General features: G+C 46.8%; 1 protein-coding gene across 3 annotated transcripts in view; it reads left to right on the forward strand.

The window, feature by feature from the left end:
- The first annotated feature begins 8,593 nt into the window (after positions 1-8,593).
- The window catches only part of ASZ1 (ankyrin repeat, SAM and basic leucine zipper domain containing 1), a 302,090-nt gene continuing 290,664 nt past the window's right edge, over positions 8,594-20,019 (forward strand). For 2 of the 3 annotated variants that reach the window (XM_077265005.1, XM_077265007.1), the window contains exon 1: positions 8,596-9,131. In XM_077265005.1, the coding sequence (XP_077121120.1) occupies positions 8,895-9,131 (237 nt within the window). In that variant the 5' untranslated portion in view covers positions 8,596-8,894. Of the gene's footprint in view, positions 9,132-20,019 lie in introns of all 3 variants that reach the window. The other variant, XM_077265006.1, reaches the window with a different exon arrangement.

A 20,019-nucleotide genomic window follows, 5' to 3' on the forward strand; every position in this document is an offset into this window, starting at 1 on the left:
GTTGCCTTTATGCCAAACATATCATTTGGCATTGTTGCCAAAAAGTTCGATTTTGGTTTCATCTGACCAGAGCACCTTCTTCCACATGTTTGGTGTGTCTCCCAAGTGGCTTGTTGCAAACTTTAAACAACACTTTTTATGGATATCTTTGAGAAATGTCTTTCTTCTTGCCACTCTTCCATAAAGGCCAGATTTGTGCAGTGCACGATTGATTGTTGTCCTATGGACAGACTGTCCCACCTCAGCTGTAGATCTCTGCAGTTCATCCAGAGTGATCATGGCCTCTTGGCTGCATCTCTGATCAGTCTTCTCCTTGTTTGAGATGAAAGTTTAGAGAGACGGCCGGGTCTTGGTAGATTTGCAGTTGTATGATACTCCTTCCATTTCAATATGATCGCTTGCACAGTGCTCCTTGGGATGTTTAAAGTTTTGGAAATCACTTCGTATCCAAATCCGGCTTTAAACTTCTCCACAACAGTATCACGGACCTGCCTGTTGTGTTCCTTGGTCTTCATGATGCTCCCTGTGCTTCAAACAGAACCCTGAGAGTATTACAGAGCAGGTGCATTTATACGGAGACTTGATTACACACAGGTGGATTATATTTATCATCATTAGGCATTTAGGGCAACATTGGATCATTCAGAGATCCACAATGAACTTCTGGAGTGAGTTTGCTGCACTGAAAGTAAAGGGGCTGAATAATATTGCACACCCCACTTTTCAGTTTTTGAATTTCCACAAAATTTAAAAAAAGTGTTGTTTAAAGTTTGCAACAAGCCACCTGAGAGACACACCAAACATGTGGAAGAAGGTGCTCTGGTCAGATGAAACCAAAATCGAACTTTTTGGCAACAATGCCAAATGATATGTTTGGCGTAAAGGCAACACAGCTCATCACCCTGAACACACCATTCCCACTGTCAAACATGGTGGTGTCAGCATCATGGTTTGGGCGTGCTTTTCTTCAGCAGGGACAGGGAAGATGGATAATGTTGATGGGAAGATGGATGGAGCCAAATACAGGAGCATTCTTGAAGAAAACCTGTTGGAGTCTGCAAAAGACCTGAGACTAGGACAGAGGTTTGTCTTCCAACAAGACAATGATCCCAAACACAAATCAAAATCTACAATGGAATGGTTCACAAATAAACGTATCCAGGTGTTAGAATGGCCAAGTCAAAGTCCAGACCTCAATCCAATTGAGAATCTGTGGAAAGAGCTGAAAACTGCTGTTCACAAACGATCTCCATCAAACCTCACTGAGCTTGAGCTGTTTGCCAAGGAAGAATGGGCAAGAATTTCAGTATCTCAATGTGCAAAACTGATAGAGACATACCCCAAGCGACTTGCAGCTGTAATCGCAGCAAAAGATGGCGTAAAAAAGTATTAAGTTAAAGGGGCCGAATAATATTGCAAGCCCCACTTTTCAGTTTTTGAATTTCCCAAAAAATTTAATATAACCAATACATTTCGTTCAACTTAACAATTGTGTTCCACTTGTTGATTCTTCACCAAAAATTTACATTTGGTACCTTTATGTTTGAAGCATGATATGTGGGAAAAGGTTGAAAAGTTCCAAGGGGCTGAATACTTTTGCAAGGCATTGTATAGGAAGCTGTGAGGTACATAATATCCCAATTAGGGAGCTGTAGGGGACCATCATACTATATATAGGGGGTTTTGGAGACATACTATTTGTGGGGAGCTATAGTATATATAGAAAACTGTAAAGCCTCATACTATATATAGGAGGCATTGGGGACATCATATTGTATATAGGGGGCTATGAAGTCATTTTACTATATATAGGGAGTTTTGGGGTCCTCAATGTATAATAAAGGGGTATTGGGGGCTGTAGGACCATCATTCTGTATATACAGAGCTGTGTGGGTGCTCAGAGGACATTATTTGTTATGAATGGGGACATTATTAGTTTTGATAGGGGCACTCAGGTTCCTTTTATTGGGGGGGGGGACATTGTCACTTAAAGTGAGCACTGAAGGGTATTTGTTGCTGGAAGGGGGCACTTGGGATCTTATATCCATCAAAGGACCATACAGGTCTTTGCACAGTAGGGATATTACTACTTTCTGTGAGACACTTGAATTTTTTTGGGGTGGGAGTAATCCTAGTAATGACACAATTGATTAAATATTGGGGTCAGTGGTCCACACTGCAGGTGCACACAGAGTAGGGAGTTGTTGTATGTTGGGAATAGATGGAGACGGCGCTGGAAATGTGAGAAGTCAAATGTACCTTTGTTGTAATCTGTGCAGATGAGTCCTGGCTGGAGAAGTTGTCATGTCGGTCTGGGCTTGATAGAAAAGTGAACGATCCGATTCAGAAGGAACGTCATGTGTAAGCTATTATATATAACTGTACTGTAATCACTTGTTCTGCGGAACTGGTATCTACCAATATACGGTTACTGTAAGGTTGTAATATTGCTCTTTTTAGGTTGCATTTTTTTTTAAATGTAGTAGCAGCTTAATTATTATTTATTGTTGTAGCGCCATTTATTCCATGGCGCTTTACATGTGAGGAGGGGTATACATAATAAAAACAAGTACAATAATCTTAAACAATACAAGTCATAACTGGTACAGGAGGAGAGAGGACCCTGCCCGCGAAGGCTCACAATCTACAAGGGATGGGTGAGAATACAGTAGGCGAGGATAGAGCTGGTCATGCAGCGGTTTTCGTCGATTGGTGGTTACTGCAGGTTGTAGGCTTGTCGGAAGAGGTGGGTCTTCAGGCTCTTTTTGAAAGTGTCGATGGTAGGCGAGAGTCTGATGTGTTGTGGTAGAGGGTTCCAGAGTAGGGGTGATACGCGAGAGAAATCTTGTATACGATTGTGGGAAGAGGAGATAAGAGGGGAGTAGAGAAGGAGATCTTGTGAGGATCAGAGGTTGGTGTAGGTAAGTACTGGGAGACGAGGTCACAGATGTAAGGAGGAGACAGGTTGTGGATGGCTTTGTACGTCATGGTTAGGGTTTTGTACTGGAGTCTCTGGGCAATGGGGAGCCAGTGAAGGGATTGACAGAGGGGAGAGGCCGGGGAATAGTGGGGGGACAGGTGGATTAGTCGGGCAGCAGAGTTTAGAATAGATTGGAGGGGTGCGAGAGTGTTAAAGGGGAGGCCACAGAGCAGGAGGTTGCAGTAGTGAAGGCGAGAGATGATGAGGGCATGGACTAGGGTTTTTGCAGATTCTTGGTTGAGGAATGTACGGATTCGTGAAATGTTTTTGAGTTGAAGTCGGCAGGAAGTAGAAAGGGCTTGGATATGTGGTTTGAAGGAGAGATCAGCGTCAAGGATTACCCCGAGGCAGCGAGCTCGTGGGACTGGGGAGAGTGGGCAGCCATTTACTGTAATGGATAGGTTCGTTGGGGGGTCGCATGAGATGGGGGAAAGATGATGAACTCTGTTTTGTCCATGTTAAGTTTCAGAAATCTAGCAGAGAAGAAGGATGAAATAGTCGACAGACATGGAGGGATTCTGGTTAGTAGGGAGGTGATATCTGGTCCAGAGATGTAGATCTGTGTGTCATCAGCATAGAGGTGATACTGAAAGCCATGAGATTCTATGAGCTGTCCCAGGCCAAAGGTGTAAATGGAGAAGAGCAGAGGCCCTAGGACTGATCCTTGTGGGACCTTGTCCGACAGATAGGGGGCGAGGTGAGGAGGTGGTGTGTGAGTGGGAGACGCTGAATGTCCGGTCTGTTAGGTATGATGAGATCCAGGATAGGGCCAAGTCTGTGATGCCAAGGGATGAGAGGGTCTGTAATAATAGTAAATGTTCCACTGTGTCAAAGGCAGCCGACAGGTCGAGGAGGAGGACAGAGTAGTGTCGCTTGCTCTTGGCGGTTAAGAGGTCATTGGTGACCTTAGTTAGGGCAGTTTCAGTGAAATGGTGTGACCGACCGGAAGCCAGATTGTAAGCGGTCAAAGAGGGAGCAAGAAGAGAGATGGGAGGACAGTTCAAGGTAGACGTGTTGTTCCAGTAGTTTGGAGGCATAGGGGAGAAGTGATATAGGGCGATAGCTAGATACAGAGGATGGGTCAAGAGAGGGCTTTTTGAGGATAGGTGTGATGGAGGCATGTTTAAAGCTTGAGGGGAAAACACCAGTTGTTAGTGATAGATTGAAGAGATGGGTTAGGGTTGGGATGAAGACTGTGGTGAGGTTTGGGATGAAGTGGGATGGGAGCGGGTTAAGTGCACAGGTGGTGAGATGCGATCTTGAGAGTAGAGTGGAGAGTTGATCTTCTGTAATGGTGGAGAAGTTGGTTTTGAAGGTGGAGGGCTGGGAAGTCGGGAGGAAGGGCTCTGGGGGTTGTTGACCAAAACTGTCTCTGATGTTATCAATCTTCTGCTTGAAAAATGAGGCAAAGTCTTCAGCTGAGATAAGTGGGGAGGGAGGAGGTGCTGGGGGACGGAGGAGAGAATTGAAGGTGTTGAATAACTGTTTAGGGTTGTGAGACAGGGAGGATATGAGAGATGAGAAGTAGGTTTGTTTAGCTATGGCGAGTGTGGTCTTGAAAGTAGTGAGGGACTGTTTGAATGCGATGAAGTACTTGTTGGAGTGGGATCTTTTCCATCTGCGCTCAGCAGCCCTGGAAGCTTGCCTCAGTTCTTTGGTCAGGCTGGTGTGCCAGGGCTGTCTGTTGATTTTGCAAGCTTTGGTATGTGTAAGTGGGGCAGCAGATTCCAAAGCTACAGCTATTGTGGTGTTATATAGAGCGGCAGCGTCATCCGCATTGTGTAAGGAACTTATATCTGTGAGAGGGAGGAGGGATTCAGAGAATGAATGTAGGTCAAGATGTTTAAGATTTCTGCGAGGGTGTGAAAGTTTGTGGGGTGGGGATTGTAGACATGGAGTGGAGAGGGAAGAGAATGTGAGAAGGTTGTGGTCAGAGAGAGGAAGAGGTGAGTTAGAGAGGTTAGATAGGTAGCAGAGGCGGGTGAAGATGAGGTCCAGTGTGTGACCATCTTTGTGGGTGGCTGTAGAAGACCATTGAGTGAGGCCGAAGGAGGAAGTGAGAGATAGAAGTTTAGGGGCAGCTGAGAGGGAAGTGTTAATGGGGATGTTGAAGTCACCCATGATGATAGTGGGGATGTCCGTGGAAAGGAAGTGAAGTAGCCAGGTGGTGAAGTGGTCAAAGAAGATGGTGGCTGGCCCTGGGGGGCGGTAAATGACAGCCAGTTGGAGGGGGAACTTAATGTAATTCAGTCATTATAGTAAAAGGTGTATGGTGGTATCATTGGTCTTTGTATAGAATGTAGTTTCATGTAGAGGTAATGGTGATATTATAATATGTATTCGCTGTGTAGTGGTGATAGTAGTTCACTGTGTAGCCATATTGTTGTATGTATGTTTGTAGGTAAGCTCAGTTATGGTACCATATCTAAGCAGTAACCTTGGTTCTGGTACTGTATCAATGTAGTAATCTAGATTATGATACTGTATGTATGACCTAATCTCGGTTCTGCTCCAGTTTCTATGTAGCAGGCTTGGTTCCATGTAGTAGACTTATTAAGATCGGTTTTGCTCCCTTATCTCTGTAGTAAGCTCGGTTCTGATCCCTTATCTCTGTAGTAAGCTTGGTCCTGCTCCCTTATCTCTGTAGTAAGCTCGGTTCTGCTCCTATATCTCTAAAGTAAGCTAGGTTCTGCTCCCATATCTCTGTAGTAAGCTCGGTTCTGCTCCCATATCTCTGTAATAAGCTCCGTTCTGCTCCCATATCTCTGTAACAAGCTCCGTTCTGCTCCCATATCTCTGTAATAAGCTCCGTTCTGCTCCCATATCTCTGTATAAGCTCCGTTCTGCTCCCATATCTCTGGAGTAAGCTTGGTTCTGCTCCCATATCTATGCAGCAAGCTCTGTTCTGTTCCCATATCTATGTACAAGCCTGTTTTTAAAGCCTGTTATCTCTGCTACTTTAATGCAGTGGCGGGGATAAGCAGGTAAAAGGACGGCCCCCGTGGCTGGAGGGCCACTGCCTTGTGATTGCCCCCCAGGCTGAAAAGTGCCAGCCAGCCCCTGGGTATCGGCGTATTCAGGAAAAATAACACAACATGTTTTGTGGTTCATTTTCTCTTTCTACACCTGTGAAAATAAAAAAAATTGGTTCTGAAGTAAAATGTTTGTAGAAAAAAGTTAAATGTTAATTTTTCCTTCCACATTGCTTCAGTTCCTGTGAAGCATGTAAAGGTTAATAAACTTCATGAATGTGGTTTTGAGCACCTTGGAGGGGGGGGGGGGGGGCAGTTTTTAGAATGGTGTCTCTTTTGGGTATTTTCTGTCATGTACATCTCTCAAAGTGACTTCAAATGTGAGATGGTCCCTAAAAAAATGATTTTGTAAATGTTGTTGTAAAAATGAGAAATTGCTGGTCAACTTTTAACCCTTATGACTTCCTAACAAAAAAACATTTTGGTTCCAAAATTGTGCTGATGTAAAGTAGACATGTGGGAAATGTTATTTATTGACTATTATGTGTGACATATCTCTCTGATTTAAGGGCATAAAAATTCAAAGTTTGAAAATTGCAAAATTTTTTACCTTTTTGCCATATTTCCGTTTTTTTCATAAATAAACTCAAGTGATATCGAAGAAATGTTACCACTGTCATGAAGTACAGTATGTCATGAAAAAAACAGTCTCAGAATCACCGGGATCTGTTAAAGGCTATATGCACACGTTGTGGATTTGACTGTGGAGTTTTCTGTGCAGATTCTGCATTTCTTGGCAGAAAACGCAGGTCAGAACCTGTGCTTTTTGGGGGGGATTTGCTGCTGATTTCTTCCTTTTTTTCCCCCCTGCAGATTTCTATTATGAAATGGGTGCAGAAACACTGCATATTCGCATAAGGGCTGTCCCACACGTCCAGATAATTCCGGTACCGGAATAAATCGGTACCGGAGTTATCCGTGTCCGTGTGCCTGGGAACTCACGGAGGCCATACGTGCGGCACACGTGTGCCGCCCGTATGGCGAGTGGGTACCACACGGAGCGTGTGGTACCCACTCTGCATGGTGCTGAAGCTGCGATTCATATCTTCCCTGCAGCAGCGTTTGCTGCAGAGAAAATATGAATAGTGTTTAAAATAAAGATCCATGTGTCCGCCGCCCCCCCACCCCCTGTGCGCCCCCCCGCTGGTCAGAAAATACTTACCCGCTCCCTCGCTGCTTCCTGGTCTGGCCGCGGCTTCTCCTGCATGCGGTCACGTGGGGCCGATCATTTACAGTCATGAATATGTGGCTCCACCTCCCATAGGGGCGGAGCCGACTATTCATGATTGTAAATGATCGGCCCCACGTGACCGCATACAGTAGGAGGCGCGGCCAGACCAGGAAGGAGCGAGGGAGGCGGGTAAGTATTTTCTGACCAGCGGGGGGGTGCACAGGGGGTGGGGGGGCGGCGGACACCTAAATCTTTATTTTTAACACTATTCTTCATATTTTCTCTACAGCAAATGCTGCTGCAGGGAAGATATGAATACCGGCTTCAGCACCATGTGGGGGGGACAGCGCTTACTGTAGCGCTGTCTCCTGCACGCACACGGACCCCAGACGGAGAATGTCCGTGTGAGGTCCGTGTTTTACGTGGACCCATTGACTCTATTGGGTCCGTGTAAAACGTGCGCTCCCACGAACACTGACATGTCTCCGTGTTTGGCACACGGAGACACGGTCCGCAAAAAATCAATGACATCTGAACAGATGCATTGATTTTTATGGGTCTACGTGTGTCAGTGTCTCCGGTACGTGAGGAAACTGTCACCTCACGTACCGGAATCACTGACGTGTGAAACCGGCCTAAAGAAGTGACATGGTCCTTTTTTGAATCTGCTGCGTTTTCCGTGCAGATTTTTCCGCACCATTAGCACAGCATTTTTTTTTGCCATTGATTTACATTGTACTGTAAATAACGTGCGGATCTGCAGCGTTTCTGCGCGGAAAAAAATGCTGCGGATCCGCAGGAAATCTGCAACGTGTGCACATACCCAAAGCATTCCAGAGTTATAACCACATAAAGTGACGGTGGCCAGAATTGTAAAAATTGGCCTGGTCATTAACGTGCAAATTGGCTCCGTCACTATGGGGTTAAATACACCTTCCCACTTATTTATTTTCCCCAATCTTCATCACCCCCCTCCTTGATTGACAGCTCTGGCATCATAGGGCCAGAGAAGGGTGGAGATAGAGGGGTTGGGAAGCTGTATATGAATGTCTGGCCCACCATGGCGCCCCGAGGGCCTGTACTTGGTTAGAACACCCAGCTTGTGCTGACAGAACTCTTTTTTTCCTCGATGGTGTCCGTCTTTTCAGACTGGCACAAGACCATAGTAGACTACATACTTGGGCTCATCTGAACAGCACAATCAGAGCCATGTGGCCAATGTTCTCCAGCCCCCCAGGGATCATGTACCCCAGATGTGTCGGCACAGTGGTTGCACCATTTTGCATAACATGCTACTTCTTGTACTAAAAGGTCGCACAGATGGCTGCAGACAAATATAAAGAGCAGTTTTCTTTCAGAGCGCAATTCATCAATCACATCCTGTGCGACATTTTGATGGATTTATTGCAAAAAAACTGCAAAGACTATCACATGACAATAAAAGAGTGACACTAACATGGCAAATCATTTCTTGGGAGCCAGATAGAGCATGCAGTGTGAACAGGGCCCACATACTAACCATGCCCGGGGCACAACACTGGGGGCTCCTACAGGAGCAATGTCAGGCCTGTCTATGGAGGAGCAAACATGGCAGCTACAAAATGGCTTGTGCAGATGAATAAGTCACCACACGCCAACAGCGCCACAGAAAACGCTTTATCAGAACTGGTGTCTAGTGTGACTGGGCGACATTACACACGACGAGCATAGAATGAAGCACACGGTCCGCTCCTGGGAGACATGGCTGCCGCCTCTCCTTGTAGCACCCCGTCAGCAGCCGCCAGGAGGCGCAATCTTCCTTGTGTCACGTGAAAGGTGTGGACGTCTCGGCACGGCAGAGAAGGCAGGAGACGCGGAGAAGATGGCGGCGTGTAGTTATCATGCGGTCCCCGGGGGCGGAGAGAGCAGCGACAGTGATGATCTGTGGGACCTCGACGACCATGTGGAGGTGAGCAAGGTGCCGCCATACCGCGGGTCTCTGACTGGCCCTGTGGAGCTAATGATTAAGTCTTCATCAGACCCGCTAAGCTTTCTCACCTGTGTCTTGTATCACATTAACTTCGTGTGGAAAAAAGTAGATTTTTGTAACAAAAACAAACAAATAAAAACCTTGAAATGTAACATGTTAGTACAACTGGATAAGCCCAAGAGGGAGGTAACCCGGCTGAGGCTGCAGGGTCCCAGGTCTGCCATAAAATAAAAATGAAAAATCCAAATGTGAAGCAATGTGTCACCACTGTGTGTCCCACCTTGGGCTAGTGCATCCCACCTTGGGCTAGTGCATCCCACCTTGGGCTAGTGCATCCCACCTTGGGCTAGTGCATCCCACCTTGGGCTAGTGCATCCCACCTTGGGCTAGTGCATCCCACCTTGGGCTAGTGCATCAGTTGTGATGGCTCAGGTCCTCCTGCTTCCAACATGGTAGCCACCGTGGAGCGCCACGCTCCGTGTGTGGTCAGTGTTTTACCTCAGTATTTGTAAGCCAAAACCAGGAGAAGAAAACTAAAATGGAAACCCGTCTCCACTCCTGTATTTATCACCCACTCCTGGTTTTGGCTTACAGATACTGAACGTGGCTTAAGTCACTAGCACTTCTCCACCGCACAGGAGGCGGGAAAGTGGCTCAGACCTAGCACTGCGCTCCAGTGACCATGTTGGATCAGGAGGAGCTAACCGCCGCTCTCAGCGGGACTCCATTTGAGGGCACCGGTAGGATATAAGAAATGTATGGTCACCTTTCAGTGCCAGGGCAGAAGGACGCTCAAAAATAAAACTGCTGCCATCACTGTTTAGCTGCATTGCTGCTGCACCATAGCCGTGGTGACTCCGTCAGGCTTAGGCCGGGATCCCACTGGAGTATCACGTCAGATGCGATATGCTAATGACCCTCAGCTCCTGCCCTGCTGCTAGCGTGATCCGAGTGTCAGTGCTCTGTGCCTCTCACGAGAGAATCGCAGCACAGCTGTGGAGGAGACGGAGAAAGTAATTTCTCCATCTCCTCTGCTGCCGGCGTCGGCGGGAATCGCACTGCAGTCAGGTGATATCTGAGTGCAGTTCAGTTTCACACGCACCTATAGACTTGCATGCGATCCGAATTCAGCATGCAATCCCACATGCTATGGGGGCTCCTTCGCATTACGGCAGATGCTTTGGGGGCTCCTATGCTTTACATACTGTAGCAGCATATCAGTTAGACATGTTGCAGCGTCTTGGACTGGGTGAAGTCATGTCCTGAATTTTATTTCTACTGTCTTGGCAATAAAGCAGCTACTTATAAGAAGCAGATTTTCCTGCGTTTTTATTGTCTCTTGTTCATGCTGATAAAGTTTAGTGCCATGATCCAACTTCCTTAGATTTTTGCAGCAAATCCTGATACCTGCATTTCTCAACGTACTCATTGCTTTCTATTAGTGAAAAAACGCTGAACGTGACATGTTAGGGTATGTGTCCACGTTCAGGCTTGCTTCAGGCTTTGGTCAGGATTTTATGCAAGTAAAATCCTGACCAAAACTGCACCTGAGGTCACTGGCAGGTCACCTGCGGTGTTCCTGCGTGTTTTGCTCATTGTAGCAACATGCTGCGTTCTGAAAAAACGCACCGCGCATGCGTTTTCGCGGCAAAAACGCATGCGTTTTTTAACGCATAGTGGAGTCGGGATTTCATGAAATCCCCTCCACTATGCTGTAACATCTGGACGCTGCGGAAAAACGCAGCGTCAAAAACGCAGCGTTTCCTGAACGTGGAAACATACCCTTATAGGTGTTTTTTTAAAATGTGTGTACATGAGATTAGCTTTTGTTGGTACTGTAAAACGCAGCTTAAAATTTGCATTAAAAAAAACGCAGGAAAAAACTGTAGCAAAAACACAACATGTAAACATAGCCTAACCCTTGCAGGGAATCTGACACCAAGATGAACATTTGGAGGTATTTGTAGCTGTTTACCAACCTCCTAGAACCCTTCTTAATGATAGGCATCAATAAAATACTAAATGTGTTTTTAACTCCTTTCTGCCATCTGACGTACTATTCCCTCCATGTGACCTGGGCTTTACTTCCCATGGACGGAATAGTACGTCATTAGCGATCAGCCGTGCACTCGGGTGGTGATTCTCACAGGTGACACCCGGCACTAAGACTGCTCCCGGCACTTTAACCCCCGGAATACTGCATTCGAACACGATCTCAGCATTCCGGGAGCAGGCAGAGGACTGACAGCCCCTCTGCCTTTGGATCGGAGACCCCACGGCGTGACGCGGGGTCCCGTTCGCTGCTATGGTAACCCAATGTCCTGACGACATCGGGTTACCAGAGCTGAGAAACTTCCTGTCATGCGCAGTGCATGTCAGAAAGTCTCTCAGGTCAGGGTGCACTGATTGCAACGCTGACATCTTCTATAGCATGCAGATCTGCATGCTATAGAAGCGAAAACATATAAGGCAAGGGAAATTACTGGGTCTATAAATGAATACATATAGTTATATCGGTACTAATACCAATAGTGAGGAGACCCCAGGAAAACGGACTATACTGAGTGAAGGAGACAGTCGGGGGGTACACACCATGAAGAAGAAGGGGAGAAGAAAAAAACAACCAAATTAGTCTCCAAACACAAAGTAATGGTAACAAAAAAATATTTTATTAGGAAGAGGTAGTAATATGGGTAACAAAAACTATGAAAGTTATTCGCTAAAATCACACATACAAAAAAGATTTAAAAACCATGGACGCCACACCCGGTACAATTACCCTTAAAGAAGGAGGACCTTTGTGAATAATTACCATATGGTAAATCTAATCATAGACATATAGGAGAAGTATATGGATATTTAGAAAAATATTATATTATCCATGAAAACAAGTAAAGTGCAAGTGCCGTAAGTCCATTCCTTATCTTGGTAAAGAGAGATGTGATATATCACAGCTTCATTGTGCAAAGAGTCTTTTTAGGATAATGCTCAGTATCTAGCATGTACATATACATAAAAGTTTTTACTGTATAAAAGCGCAAAAACATAAAAAAAATGTAAATGAGGTATCGCTGTAATCGTACTGACCCAAAGAATAAAACTGCTTTATCAATTTTACCACACGTGGAATTGTATAAACGCCCCCCCAAAAGAAAACTGCAGTGTTCACAGGCGCTGGGACAGGTCAGAGAGGCCCATCGCCCTGCACTGCAGTACTTTGCTCTGCCCTCAACAGGGCAGACAAAGTATGCCTGCGCCGCAGCCGCGGCATGAAGACCAGAAGAGGACGTCATGGAATGAAGATAGGAGGCGCCGGTCCAGACCTGAGACACCCATCGGACCCGGACCACAGCGGGACCGCCCCTGGGTGAGTATAAGGCTACTTTCACATTAGCGTTTCCCTGATGTGCAGCAGGCTGCGGACTTCCTCCGTGAAACCCCGCCCCCGGCCGCACCTCCGCCGCTAGCTCCGCCTACTTCTGCATGCGGCCCGCATGCGACCTCTGTACCTATCTTTAACATTAGGTACGCAGGTCGTGCGGCTGTATGCAGATGCTGCCGCATGCGTCGTTTTGACGATGCGGCGACCAGCGTAGGACGCAGCCTGTAGCATTTTTTTTTTCCGCATTGTCAAAACGACGCATGCGGCAGCAGCTGCATACAGCCGCACAACCTGCGTACCTAATGATAAAGATAGGTACGGAGGTCGCATGCGGGCCGCATGCAGAAGTAGGCGGAGCTAGCGGTGGAGGTGCGGCCGGGGGCGGGGCTTCACGGAGGAAGTCCGCAGCCTGCCGCACATCAGGGAAACGCTAATGTGAAAGTAGCCTAATCTAACCTCTTTTTCTCCTCTTTTAGGTACCATCGGGGGCTTATCTACAGCATTACAGAATGCTGTAGATAAGCCCTTGATGACGGTGAGCTTACCTCACCATCGATTTTGGGGGTGACAGGTTCCCTTTAATTTACAAAGTTTCATAATTTTTCTTGCTGGACAAATTTATTAAAAAAACCAAAAAACAAAAACCCCCCAAAAAAACCCCAAAACATTGTTGATAATTATCCCCTTCCTGACATGAGATGCTATTCGATAAATGCTACTGCACAGGTGCTGCCGACGCCATCTTGGTGGAGACAACTTTTGATGATGAATGTAATTTTATTTTATTTTTTTCGAATCAATAAGTTTATGTAGTATGTAAAATAGGGGGCAGGTCAGTGAGGGATCAGTGACCTGTCATAAGCCATACACATGAATATGTAAGCAGAACACCACATAAAGACCCTGCCCCGGAGCACGAGAATCTCATTAACTAACTGAAAATTGCAAATACAGATTAAGCAATCACAAGACGGATTTAATCACCCAGATATCATTTTAATCAATAGAACGGCACCAACCTGACACTATCTGTAGTTTACTGAGCACAATCCTGCTGACAGGTTCCCTTTAACCCTTTCACCCCCGGAGAGCTTTTTCTGTTTTTTCGTTTTCGGTTTTTGCTCCCCTCCTTCCCAGAGCCATAACTTTTTTATTTTTCCATCAATATGGCCATGTGAGGGCTTATTTTTTGCGGGACGAGATGTACTTTTGAACGATACCATTGGTTTTACCATGCCGTGTAACAGAAAACGGGAAAAAAATTCCAAGTGTGATGAAATTGCAAAAAAAGTGCAATCTCACACTTGTTTTTTGTTTGGCTTTTTTGCTAGGTTCACCAAATGCCATTATGATTCTCCAGGTCATTACGAGTTCATAGACACCTAACATGTCTAGGTTATTTTTTATCTAAGTGGTGAGAAAAAATTCCAAACTTTGCTAAAAAAAAAATAAAAAAAAAAAAAAAATTTGTTTCGATTTTCCGATACCCGTAGCGTCTCAAATTTTCGTGATCTGGGGTCGGGTGAGGGCTTATTTTTTGCATGCCAAGCTGGCGTTTTGATTTTTTTTCTCGCTACGCCATTTAGCGATCAGGTTAATCCTTTGTTTTTATTGATAGATCGGGCGATTCTGAACGCGGCAATACCAAATATGTGTAGGGGTGGCGCTCAAAGCAATCGGCCATCAACAACCATAGAGGTCTCAAGGAGACCTCTGGTTGTTATGGCAATGCACCGCTGACCCCCGATCATGTGACGGGGGTCAGCCGTGCGAGCAATACCGGCCGCGCGGCCGGGAGCGCTAGTTAAATGCTGCTGTCAGCGGTTGACTAGTTAATGGGCGCGGGCGGATCGCTAGTTAAATGCTGCTGTCAGCGCTTTAACTAGTTAATGGGCGCGGGCGGATCGCGATTCCGCTCGCGCTCATTGCGCGCACATGTCAGCTGTACAAAACAGCTGACATGTCGCGGCTTTGAGGTGGGTTCACCGCCGGATCCCACCTCAAAGCGGGGGATCTGCCAGCTGACGTACTATTCCGTCAGCTGGCAGAAAGGGGTTAACTAAGGTTTTTACATTATTCCTATTAGCACAGTCTCCTAGGTGTATAGGATTGTATTTTCATTTTGGATGTAATATTTATCAACATTTGGTGCTCTTTTTTTGGTGTAAACGTTTTTGTTACACCAGACTTTTTCCCTAAATTGCCTGTATTATAAAATATTGGTAAATATGTCAGCTGATTTTTAGTGTTTCTGTTAACCTTTGGTCAGTCTTGTCTTTTATTGGTGGTCTAATGCACTCTGCCACAAGTCTGATGCTGTGGGCAAGGCAGATAAGTTAAGGGGCATCTACACTGGCCGATAACCTGTCACATTCTAACGGTAACATCCCATCGTTCATGGTAATTGTGTCATGTGAATGTGTTGAGTGGTGTGTCCCAAAAATAGAATTAGTGTTACCGGTAATTTGGTTTCTAGGTACCTTCCACTACAGCCACTTCAGAGGATGTCTTCCCCACCCTAATAGGGGACAGGAACACAGAGGTTAAATACCCCTCCCTGCAACCACCAGTGTTTTCTTGGACACACTAGCATGTATAGTAAGGCTACTTTCACACTAGCGTTAACTGCAAACCGTCTCAAAACGTCTTTTTTGCCGAAAAAACGGATGCGTCAAAAAAGTGAAAAACGGTGACAAACGTATGCCACGCATACAGCATTTCGACGGATCTGTCGCAAATCCGCTAAACGTTTCCGTCGAAAATACTGGATGCGTTGCATACGTTTTTACCATCCGTTGCATCCGTTTTTCCGACGGATCCGTTTTTAAAATGGGAGGCTCCCAAATTTGATTGGCTACTGGAAAATATGGAAAACTATATAGTTACTATTTTTACAGCCCATCTTTGAGGGTTTTAGTTTTGTGGCAGCGATGGAAGGTGTTCTTGTGAGGATTGCGAGTTTGGTTACCGATGTTATCTTTGAGACGAATCGCCTGGATATCATAGTGCGGGAGAAGGAGGCGGCAGCGGAAAACCGTAGGATGCTTCTGCAGCAACGGAGACGGAGGCGACTCTGGATACATCCGATTAATGAACTACGGATGATGATAAAGGGATCCGGATCCTAACCCTACCCCTAACCTCACCCCTAACCGTTTAATGAACATTTTCTGACAGTCATAGTGCCACGTATTTCAGTGCCACGTACTGAAATATCGTGGCACGTAAATACGTGGCACTTAAATGCGTGGCACTGAAATACATGGCACTGAAATATCGTGGCATTTACGTGAAATACGTGGCACTTAAAATACGTGGCACTTATATACGTGGCACTTATGTACGTGGCACTTATGTACGTGGCACTTATGTACGTGGCACTTATGTACGTGGCACTTATGTATGTGGCACTTATGTACGTGGCACTTATGTACGTGGCACTTATGTACGTGGCACTTATGTACGTGGCACTTATGTACGTGGCACTTATGTACGTGGCACTTATGTACGTGGCACTTATGTACGTGGCACTTATGTACGTGGCACTTATGTACGTGGCACTTATGTACGTGGCACTTATGTACGTGGCACTTATGTACGTGGCACTTATGTACGTGGCACTTATGTACGTGGCACTTATGTACGTGGCACTTATGTACGTGGCACTTATGTACGTGGCACTTATGTACGTGGCACTTATGTACGTGGCACTTATGTACGTGGCACTTATGTACGTGGCACTTATGTACGTGGCACTTATGTACGTGGCACTTATGTACGTGGCACTTATGTACGTGGCACTTATGTACGTGGCACTTATGTACGTGGCACTTATGTACGTGGCACTTATGTACGTGGCACTTATGTACGTGGCACTTATGTACGTGGCACTTATGTACGTGGCACTTATGTACGTGGCACTTATGTACGTGGCACTTATGTACGTGGCACTTATGTACGTGGCACTTATGTACGTGGCACTTATGTACGTGGCACTTATGTACGTGGCACTTATGTACGTGGCACTTATGTACGTGGCACTTATGTACGTGGCACTTAAATACGTGGCCACTGAAATATCGTGGCACTTATATACGTATATACATATATAAACGTATTTCAGTGCCACGTATTTCAGGTTAGGGTTAGGGGTGGGGTTAGGGGTAGGGTTAGGGCACATGAAGACATACTTACAAAAGCACACAGCCGTACAAAAATACACACACACAAGCACATAAGCTTGGCTGGGGTCTTGTGGCTGGCTGGGGTCTTGTGGCTAGCAGTCTTCTCTCTGGGTCTTGCAGGCATATGTGGGGTTGAAGGCCCAGGCCAGGTTTATATAGATTTGGGGGTGTCTGGCCAATTGGCAACAAAATCCTGCTTCTGAGCATGCTCAGTGAAAAAAAAACGTATTGCAGCGCTGTATTGCGTCGTACGACGTGTCCCGACGCATCCGTCGCTCATAGGCTTCCATTGCAGCCAACGACGCATGCCGCAGGATGCGTCGCGACATGTTTTTTATGCGGAGACAAAAAACGTTACAATCAACGTTTTTTGCCGACGACGTGTCGCCAAATTTCGACGCATACGTCGTAAGACGGACACGACGTATGCCAATACGTCGCCAATACAAGTCTATGGGGAAAAAACGCATCCAGCAAAAACTTTTGCTGGATGCGTTTTTTCTGAAAAAAGACGTTTTGAGACGGTTTACAGTTAACGCTAGTGTGAAAGTAGCCTTACCGCAAAAGTGCAGGAATCATCCAATAAGAACATCAGATAGGGAGGAAAATTAGTGCTGTCGTGGAAGGTTCCTAGAAACCGAATTACCGGTAAGACTACTTCTGTTTTCTCCAGTCACCTTCCACGACAGCCACTTCGGAGTAGTACCAACAGCTAATTTCTCTAGGGAGGGATAACGGCCTGCAGAACTCGTCTGCCAAATGTTAAATCCCTATTGAAATTTAGCCTGTAATGTCTGGTCAACGTGTGGATAGACGACCGGCTCTGCATATCTGCTCTGACGAAGCATTCCCCCTCTCTGTCCATGATGTTGCCATCACACGGGTAGCATGTGCCTTCAGTGAAACAGGTGGATGCAGCTTCTGTGATGAGTAGGCCGGGCAAATAGACTGTCTGATCCAATTCGCGATCGTGTTCTTTGCCGCCTTCTTGCCTTTATTCTGTCCTGAGAACTGGATGAATAGATTCTGGTCAATTCGCTAGGCTTCAGTCTGTTGTAGGTAAAATGGGACCACCCTGCGAACATTGAGGGTGTGGAATGTCTCTTCCTTAGGGTTGGAAGGGTTTCGGCAGAATGAGGGCTGCACAATATCCTGATCCCTATGGAAGTTTGAGACCACTTTAGGTAGAAAAGAGTGATCTAATCTCAGGATAATACTATCTGCAGTGAGCGTCAGATAAGGTTCCTGTATCGACAGGGCCTGCAATTCTCTTATACGTCTAGCAGTAGAGATTGTGATTAAGAAGACAGTTTTAAGGGTCAAGTTCTTTATGGTCATAGATTCTAAAGGCTCAAATGGAACCTGGGTTAGGCTGTTAAGCACAATATTGAAATCCCAAGGAGGCACCTGACTGCTTAGTTTAGGACGAATCCTGACTGCGATGCCATAAAGCGTTTGATCCAGCGGTGGCTGGCCAAGTCAAGATCAAAAAAGGTGCTAAGAGCTGTTACTTGCACTTTTAGTGTGCTAGGAGTAAGGCTCATTTCTAGACCTTTCTGTAAAAAGTCTAAGACCTGTGCTATATTGGGATGGAAGGGATCAGGGGTTTTTCGGGAGCACCAGGATGAAAACCTTTTCCAAACCTCGGCATTCTGCTTTTCTGGAGGGTTTGGATTACCTTATCCGAGTCCTTATCCGAGAGTCCTTTGGCTCTCTGAACCTGGCAGCATGGTTACTGAGGCCGAAATTCTGTTTGTGTAGGTCCGGGTGTAGTAGAGGACCTGGGTGAAGGAGGTCGACTTTTTGAGGTAGAAGCCAGGGGCCTTCCTGAGCCATGTCCAGTAGGGCACTGTACCAGCTCCTCCCGGGCCACCAAGGGGCGATTAGGATTGTGGGGACTCGGTCTGTCCGGATTTTTTGTAATGTCTTTGCCAGCATGGGTATGGGTGGAAAGGCATATGCGAGGTTGAAATTCCACAGTTGAGTGAACGCATCTATTCCCTGCGCCCCGTCCGTTGTGGTAGAGAGAGAAGAATGTCTCCGCTTTCGCATTTTGTCTGTTGGTAAATAAGTCCACCTCTGGAGTCCCCCATCTTGAGGTTATGGACAAGAAAACTGCTTGGTCCAGACACCACTCCCCTGGATGGATGTCTTTCCGGCAGAGGGTCAGACAATACCCAGGCAGACTTCCTCACAGATGTACCGCTGTGCCTGATAGTAGGTTTTTCTCTGCCCCAGGAAAAAATCCTGGCTGCTATTACCTTTAGACCAGCGTGCTTCGTGCCTCCCTGGTGCCGGAGGGAGGCCACTGTGGTCATGTTGTCTGAGTAGACACGGACCGGGTGATTTTGGATCAGCGATGATGACTCTTTTAGGGCCTCTTCTACAGCCTTTAGTTCTCTCAAGTTAGAGGAACTGGTGCTGATGCTTGATGGCCATTGTCCCTGGAAGTAGGCTCCCTCTACTACTGCACCCCAACCTCGTTAGCTGGCATCTGAGCGGAGTGTTTTCAGATGAAGCTGGTCCCAGCTGACCCCCTTCTGAAGGTTTCGGTAGTTTAATCACCACCTCAGGGCCGAATCGAGGGTCCAGCGTCATCTGTGCTCCTCCCGCCCCCCCTCTTGGCCCAGTGGGGGAAACCGCCTTGGAACGCCCCCTGATGTTGCCGCCGGTCCTGAGAGGAATGCGCCGGCTGGCACGCTCGTGCATTCCAACGTGAAACGCACGGGAAAGACCGGAAGTGACGCACACCCCAGCGTGGCACGCACGGCAATGACCCGGAAGTGGAGACGCGCTCACCGGAGACGGCAGCATGGGGGAGGAAGAAGCCCGGGAACTATTGGAGGCCCCCAGCGCGCACATCACCACCCCGCTTCACCTCCGGAGGGGGCGCAGGAGAGGCGGGAAGGTGCCGCGTCCCGCAGGAGCGAGGAGACGGGAGCAGCTACCGGAGGAGGAGAGACAAAGCCCCCGACCTCAGCTGCCCGGCTTCCGAAGGTAACGTGGGGTGCTCCAATCGCCGGCCACGGCAGCACCATCAGAGATCCTCTTCATGCCCCACAGGGGACAGGAAAACACTGTTGGTTGTGGGAAGGGGAGGGGTATTTAACCTCTTTGTGTTCCTGTCCCCTATTAGGGCGGGGAAGACTTCCTCCGAAGTGGCTGTCGTGGAAGGTGACTGGAGAAAATTCTCATTCATCGTGCAGGAAAAAATTCTGTTCATCTTTTGAAGATAGCGTAATGTAAATGGAGATTGTTCAACGATTAGACCAGCAAAAGCGAGGAATGGAACGATGGCTGT

The sequence above is a fragment of the Ranitomeya variabilis genome, chromosome 5 (genome assembly GCF_051348905.1).
Source record: "Ranitomeya variabilis isolate aRanVar5 chromosome 5, aRanVar5.hap1, whole genome shotgun sequence".
In the NCBI taxonomy this organism is placed as follows: Eukaryota; Metazoa; Chordata; class Amphibia; order Anura; family Dendrobatidae; genus Ranitomeya; species Ranitomeya variabilis.